Source organism: Neomonachus schauinslandi, chromosome X, assembly GCF_002201575.2.
Source record: "Neomonachus schauinslandi chromosome X, ASM220157v2, whole genome shotgun sequence".
Lineage (NCBI taxonomy): Eukaryota > Metazoa > Chordata > Mammalia > Carnivora > Phocidae > Neomonachus > Neomonachus schauinslandi.
In genome coordinates, this window is record NC_058419.1 from 81114366 (window position 1) to 81122945 (window position 8580).

Sequence of the window (8580 nt, forward strand, 5' to 3'; positions counted from 1 at the left end):
TAGCATATAGAAATGTAAATGACTTTTGTGTATTGATCTTGTATTGTGTGACCTTGCTGAACTCACTTCTTAGTCTAGGTGGGTTTGTTTGTTTGTTTTTGGTAGTTTCCCTTCATTTTCTACATAGGCAATCATATCATCTGTGAAGAGAGTTTAATTTCTTCCTTTCCAATTTGTATTACTTTTTTTTTTAATTGCCTTAGTTCAGTGGCTAGATCTTTCAGTACTCAGTCTTAGAGAGAGAACATTTAGCTCACATCATTATGATATTACCTGTGGGTTTTTTTTTTTAAAGAAACCTGAAAAATAAGTTTTATTCATTCTGAAACATTCATTTAGAATTAACCATCTGTCAAAATCATATTATTATAAGTATATACATAGACATTTAGTATATTCTTGACTATGAGAGGATAAGGGTATGTTTGCAAGGATGTGGTTATAGTGGCTTGGAATTTATTTTTTTATAATTTTTTTATTACGTTATGTTAATCACCATACAGTACATCATTAGGTTTTGATGTAGTTGTTCCATGATTCATTGTTTGCGTATAACACCCAGTGCTCCATGCAATTTGTGCCCTCCTTAATACCGGTCACCAGGCTAACCCATCTTCCCACCGCCTTCCCCTTCTAAAACCCTCAGTTTGATTCCCGGAGTCCATAGTCTCTCATGGTTTGTCTCCCTCTCTGATTCCCCCCTTTCATTTTTCCCTTCCTTCTTCTAATGTCCTCCATGCTATTCCTTATGTTCCACAAATAAGTGAAACCATATGATAATTGTCTTTCTCTGTTTGACTTATTTCACTTAGCATAATCTTTTTTTTAAGATGCTCTTTTCAAGTTGAGGAAGTTCTGCTCTATTCCTTGGGTAGTAAGATTTTTCTTCTTGCAATCATGAATGGATGTTGGATTTTTATCAAATCCTTTTTCTGTGCAAATTATGTGCCAATCCTGAAGATCAACAATATCTGAAAAAATCATATGGTTTTTCTTCTATATCTTCATATATACGATCATTTTATTTTTCTTCTTTATCCTATTGATCAGCTGGATTGCACTGACTGACTTTTGAATATTGAACTAGACTTGTATACCTGTAGTAAATCCTACTTGGTTGTGACATACTATACTTTTTATACATTACTGGATTCCATTTGTTAAATTTTGGGGAGGGAATTCTTGAATTTATATTCAGGAGGGATATTGGTCTCTAGTTTTCTTTTTTGTATGCAATCTTTTTCTTCTTTGGTATCTGGGTAATTCTGCCTTCATAAAATGAGTTGAGAAGTGTTCCCTCTTTTTTTTTTTTAAGATTTTATTTATTTATTTGATAGAGAGAGACACAGCAAAAGAGGGAACACAAGCAGGGGGAGTGGGAGAAGGGGAAGCAGGCTTCCCGCTGAACAGGGAGCCTGATGCAGGGCTTGATCCCAGGACCCTGGGATCATGACCTGAGCTGAAGGCAGACGCTTAACAACTGAACCACCCAGGCGCCCCTGAGAAGTGTTCCCTCTTCTGCCATGTGTATATAAAATTGGTGTTATTTTTTTGAATGTTTGGTAAAATTATCCAGTGAAACCATTTGGTCCTGGAGTTTTCTTTTTGGGGAGACTTTAATATATATTTGTTTAGTGTAATGGTTATATGCATATTCAGTTTGTCTATATTTTCTTGGCTGCATTTTGGTAGTTTGTGGTTTTTGAGGATTGGTCCATTTTTACCCAGCTGTTAAATTAAATAAACATAAATTTATTTTTAGTAACCCTTGTTTTTTGAATTTTTTATAATTGTGTTTAAAATATACATAACATTTACTATCTTAACCATTCTTTTTTTTTTACTATGTTATGTTAGTCACCATACAGTACATCATTAGTTTTTGATGTAGTGTTCTATGATTCATTGTTTGCTTATAACACCTAGTCCTCCAACCATTCTTAAGTGTACAGTTCAGTAGTGTTAAGTACATTCACAAATTTTTCATCTTGCACACCTGAAACTCTATACCCATTAAACAACAACTCTCCATTGCCTCCATGTCCCCTCCCAGGACCTGGCAGCCACTATTAAACTTTATGTTTTTATGAATTTGACTGCTGTTATACACCCCATATAAGTGGAATCATACAGTATTTGTCTTTTTGTGACTGACATATTTCACTTAGCATAATGTCCTCAAGGTTCACCCACTTTGTAGTATACGTCAGAATTTCCTTCACTTTTAAGTCTGAATAATATTTCATTGGATGAATATAATACATTTGTTTATCCATTCATCCACTGATGGACACTTGAGTTGCTTCCACATTTTGGCTATTGTGGAAAATGCTGCTATGAACATGGGTGTACAAATATCTCTTCGAGACCTTGATTTCAATTATTTTGGATATATACCCAGGAGTGGAATTGCTGAATCATATGATAATTCTATTTTTAATTTTTTGAGGAACCACCATACTGTTTTCCAGAGTGATTACACCATTTTACATTGTCACCACAGTGCACAGGGTTCCAATTTCTCCACATCCTCACCAACACTTGTTACTTTCTGTTTTGTTTGTTTTGTTTTTAGAGAATCAGCAAAACTATAAAGGACATTTAATTTGCAATTCAAATGACAATTCTGGTGCTACATATATGAGGTACTAATAAATACCAAGTGCAGCTAGGTTCTTGCCTTGATTCCTCTAGCTTTCAGCTTCAGGTGGGCCAAAATTCAAAGCCAGATCATCTTCATTAGAATGTAAAATGGTTTAAATGGTTTAAATCATTTCCTTTCCTCTATATGCTCAGTTTTTGAAAGCCCCAGTTTTAAGCCATACTTTTTTTAAGCCATACTTTTCTTTTGAAGTGATTCTTTTTTTATTGAAATAAAATTGACACACAATGTTACATTAGTTTCAGGCATACAACATAGTGATTCTACACATTATACTATGTTCAGAACAAGTGTAGCTACCACTGTCACCAGCCAGTGCTATCACAATACCATTGACTATATTCCTTATGTTGTACCTTTCATCCCTGTGACTTATTCATCTCATAACTGGAAGCCTGTATCTCCCACTCCCCTTTACCCATTTTGCCCATGCCCCCACCTCATTTCCCTCTAGCAACCACTAGTTTCTTCTCTGTATTTATGGGTCTGTTTCTGGTTTTTCTTTGCTTGCTTGTTTGTTTTGTTTTTTAGATTTCACATATAAGTGAAATCATATGGTATGTGTCTTTTTCTGTCTCACTTATTTCACTTAGCATAATATCCTCTATGTCCATCATGTTGTCAAAAATGGCAAGATACCATTCTTTTTATGGCTAAGTAATATTCTTTGTTATCCATTCATCTATCAATGGACACAAAACTTGCTTCCATATCTTGGCTATTGTAAATAATGCCACAATAAACATAGGGGTGCTTAATATTCTTTCAAATTAGTGTTTACATTTTTCTTGGGTAAACACCCACTACTGGAATTACTGGATCATATGGTATTTCTATTTTTAATCTTTTGAGGGACTTCCATACTTTATTCCACAGTGGCTACACCAATTTACATTCACACCAACAGTGTCTAGGGTTCCCTTTTCTCCACATCCTCACCAACACTTATTATTTCTTGACTTTTTGATACTAGCCATTCTTACAGGGCTTCTTCTAATGATTTTTTCATGACATATCCTTTTCAATTTTTTTACCTTTAACCTACCTATATTCTTATGTGGAAGTGAAATTCATGTAGACAGCATACAGTTGAGATGAGTTTTTATCCTGTCTTTGAATCTGTCTTTAAATTGGTGTGTTTAGACCATCTACAATTAAATTAATTATTGATGTGTTAGGGGTTTAAGTTCACTATTTGTTTCTGTTAATTTCTTCTATTACTCATTCCACTGTTTTTTGGTTTTGGGTTTTTTTGTTTTTTGGGGTTTTTTTGCCTTCCTGTGGGTTATTTCAATATTTTTAGGGCTCCATCTTGAATTATTTTAGTGTTTTTGAATATATAATTTTGAATAGTTCTCTTTGTGGTTACCTTGGTAACCATATACCAATAATTACCATATACGTACATAATCTATAACTGCCTACTGTTATTTCTGTTACCACCTTGAGTAAAATGTAGAAACATTAATTCTATTTGTCACATTAGCTTCCCAATTTTTTTGTAGCCAAATACACATAATGTTAAATTGATGATTCTAACCATTTTTTTTTAATTTTAACCATTTTAAATGCACAATTCATTTGTGGTAAGTACATTCACAATGTTATACAGCCATCACCACCATCTATTTCCAAAACTTTTTTATCACTCCAAGCAGAAACACTGTTAACCATTAAATAACTTGCCATTAGTGTGTGTGGGGGGGTGCAAGATGGTGACAGAGTAGGGGACCTCATTTCATCTGGTCCCTCAAATTTAGCTGGATATCAAACCATTCCGAACACACACAGATTCAATCTGAGATGTAAGATTTATCTGGATCTCCACAAGCAGAAAAATGACTACTTTTTGCAAGGTAGGAGGTGTGGAACCTTGAATCTTCGGGAGAAATATCAGAAGATGAACGGAGTGGGGAGGGAGCCTCCATAAGCCCGCCACCAGAAAGTGATATAACACTAGAGCAAAAAATCGGGACCCTTAGAAATCTGCTCTAGTGAGAGGCACCCCCTTCTGAAAAGGGCACAAGGGATGAATAGGGCAGAATTCTAGGTGGATCAGTGTGGTCTCAGGATTCCAGGAGATGAGAAAGAACGGGGGAGCCCGAAAAGATAGAGTGCTCAAGCAGTGGAGCGGGGAGCCTGGTTATGGTCAGCGAGCCCAAAAGGGACTCTCAGCTCCAGTCACCTTAAACCACGAGCCTGGCCAGTAGGGAGACAGCCCTCTGCCTGACCACCCTGAAAAGGACTAGACAGTGTGGGCTGTTTAACATCCTAGGGGAGATATAAAACGGCTTGTGCCCATGACAGGGCAACAGCTCTCAGGGCGGTGTGGCCTATGAAAGCACACTGGGGCAGCACCCAGCATGACCTGGAGCTGTGGAAGAGGGTACATGCATGAGCCCATGGCAGCTGGCAGTTGTGGAGTAACAAAGTGCAGAGACGTTCACGGCTCCCCATAATTCCCCCTGGGAGAGGTGTGATGGGCACTAATTGCACAAGTCTGTGGAGTTTGGTACAAGCAGAGGTGGAGATGGATTGACCTGGAGAATTTTTTTTTGGGGGGGGGGATCCTCAACGTTGCAGCTCTGGGCTGGAAATTCCCTAAAGGCCATATTTGCTCTGACCCTCTAAAGAGAAGTGGAAAGACGCCAGGGAACAAAAGCCGCCCAGCCAACCAGCTGACAAGGGGTGGGGCAACTCCACCCCGGCGAAGATGCCTGAGAAGCCGAGCAGTAAGCCCCTCCCCCAGAAGACTGGAAGAACAGGTGAATGATAAGCTTATTTCCCACAGGACTGTAAAACTCCAGCGCCAGGGGAAAATAATATAGGGAACTCCAGGTGTTCCCTCACGACTCGTTTATACATGAGGATAAAATTGTACATTTCTTTTCTAGTTTCTTTTCTTATTCTTCTATTTTTTTACCCTGTTTCCATTTCAAGTAGATTCTTATTTCCCAACCTATGCTTTTAAGTCTCCTCTTAACTTTTATTTTCTTCACATCTATGTTTTATAGATTTATGCCCCATACTAGCCTGTTTTTCAATCTACTCAATTTTATCTTGATATATATATAGGTACTGATTGCTTTGCAATTTGGGGTAGCGTGTCTTCTAACACACAGACCAAAACTCAATCAGGAACAGGCAGATCACCTTGCTGTGTCCACCCTGAGAGATTATAATCTCTCTCCCCTCCCCCTTTCTTTCTTTCTTTCTTTCTTTTTTTTTTATTGTTTTGGATCACCTTGGCTTTGGCTGCATATCTGTGGTAGCTTTTGGCCACTTTGGATTTTTTCTAACGTGCATTTTGCTTGGGTTGTGGTTGATATTTTGGACTCTGTTCATTCACTCAACCATCCCTCCACAGAATGACTAAGAGGAGGGACTCCCAACAAAGAACCAGAGACAATGTCCTCTGCCACAGAACTAATGGATCTGGATATAAGCAAGATGTCAGAGATAGACTTCAGGATAGCAATCATGAAGTCAATAGCTAGGCTTGAAAAAAGCATTAGTGACAATATAGAATCTCTAAGGGCAGAAATGAGATCTAACCAGGCCGAACTTAAAACTGCTATGAATGAGATCTAGTCTAAACTGCATACTCTAACAACCAGGGTAAATGAGGCAGAAGAATGAATCAGTGACGTAGAAGATAAGCTGATAGAAAGGAAGGAAGCTTAGGAAGATAGGGATAGGCAGCTAGTAGCCCATGAAAATAGACTTAGAGAAATAAATGACACCATGAAATGTTCCAATGTCAGAATTATTGGGATCCCCGAGGGGGTGGAGAGAGAGAAGACTAGAAGGTGTATTTGAGCAAATCATAGCTGAGAACTTTCCTAATCTGGGGAAGGAAATAAGCATTCATGTCCAAGAGGCAGAGAGGACCCCTCCCCAAATCAATAAAAATAGATCAACACCAACATATAATAGTGAAGCTTGCAAATCTTAAAGCCAAGGAAGCTATCCTGAGAGCAGGTAGGGGGAAGAGATTTTGTATGTACAGAGGGAGAAACATCAGAAAATATCAGACCTATCCACAGAGACTTGTCAAGCCAGAAAGGGCTGACAAGACATATTCAGGGTACTAACTGAGAAGAACATGCAGCCAAGAATACTTAATTCAGCAAAGCTGTCCTTCAGAATGGACAGAGAGACAAAGAGCTTCCAGGACTGGCAGAAACTGAAAGAATATGTGACCACCAAGCCAGCCTTGCAAGAAATATTAAGGGGGATTCTACAAAAGAAGACCCCAGAAATCAACAGAGACAATCTATAGAAATAGGGACTTTACAGGCAATACAGTGGCACTAAATTCATTTCTGTCAATAGTTACTCTAAATGTGAACAGGCTGAATACTCCCATCAAAAGACACAGGGTTTCAGACTGGATAAAAAAGCAGGACCCATCCATATGCTATCTACAAGAAACTCATTTTGAACTTAAAGACACCTCCAGAATGAAAGTGAGGGGATGGAGAACCATTTATCATGCCAACAGACCTCAAAAGTAAGATGGGGTAGCAATTCTCATATAAGACAAATTAGATTTTATTTTATTTTATTTTTTAATTTTATTTTATTATGTTATGTTAGTCACCATACAATACATCATTAGTTTTTGATGTGGTGATCCACGATCCATTGTTTTTGTATAACACCCAGTGCTCCATACAGTACATGCCCTCCTTAATACCCATCACCGGGCTAACCCATCCCTCCACCTCCCTCCCCTCTAAAACTCTCAGTTTGTTACTCAGAGTCCATAGTATCTCATGGTTCATCTCTCCCTCCAATGTCCCCGCCTTCATTTTTCACTTCCTTCTCCTAATGTCCTCCATGCTATTCCTTATGTTCCACAAATAAGTGAAACCATGTGATAATTGACTTTCTCTGCTTGATTTATTTCACTTAGCATAAACTCTGAGCAATCTGGATGAAATGAATGCTTTCCTGGAAGCTGCCAAGACTGAAAGAGGAAGAAATTGACAACCTGAATAGGCCAATAACCCATAACGAGATTGAAGCAGTGATCAAAAACCTCCCCAAAAACAAGAGTCCAGGGCCTGATGGATTCCCTGGGGAATTCTACCAAACATTCAAAGAAGAAATAATACCTATTCTATTGAAGCTGTTTCAAAAAATAGAAACAGAAGGAAAACTTCCAAACTCATTCTATGAGGCCAGCATTACCTTAATCCCCAAACCAGGCAAAGACCCCATCAAAAAGGAGAATTTCAGACCGATATCCCTGATGAATATGGATTCCAAAATCCTCAACAAAATCCTAGCTAATAGGATCCAACAATACATTAAAAGGATCATCCACCATGACCAAGTGGGATTTATCCCTGGGATGCAAGGGTGGTTCAACATTCGCAAATCAATCAATGTGATAGAACACATTAATAAGAGGAGAGAGAAGAACCACATGGTCCTCTCAATTGATGCAGAAAAAGCATTTGACAAAATACAACATCCTTTCCTGATTAAAACTCTCCAGAGTATAAGGACAGAAGGAACATTCCTCAAGTTCATAAAATCCATCTATGAAAAACCCACAGGGAATATCATCCTCAGTGGGGAAAAGCTGAGAGCCTTTCCCATAAGATCAGGAACACGACAAGGATGCCCACTCTCGCCACTATTATTCAACATAGTACTAGAAGTCCTAGCAACAGCAATCAGACAACAAAAAGAAATAAAAGGTATTCAAATGGGCAAAGAAGAAGTCAAACTCTCTCTTTTCGCAGACGACATGATACTTTATGTGGAAAACCCAAAAGACTCCACCCCCAAATTACTAGAACTCATACAGCCATTCAGTAATGTGGCAGGATACAAAATCAATGCACAGAAATCAGTCGCTTTCTTATACACTAACAATGCAACTGTAGAAAGAGAAATGAGAGAAA

General features: G+C 38.1%; 1 protein-coding gene across 1 annotated transcript in view; it reads right to left on the reverse strand.

The window, feature by feature from the left end:
* Positions 1-3801: 3801 nt before the first annotated feature.
* Positions 3802-8580, reverse strand: part of LOC123323381 (mitochondrial genome maintenance exonuclease 1-like) — a 24556-nt gene continuing 19777 nt past the window's right edge. The window contains exon 4 of the mRNA XM_044911608.1: positions 3802-3810. Within this exon, the coding sequence (XP_044767543.1) occupies positions 3802-3810 (9 nt within the window). The remainder of the gene's footprint in view (positions 3811-8580) is intronic.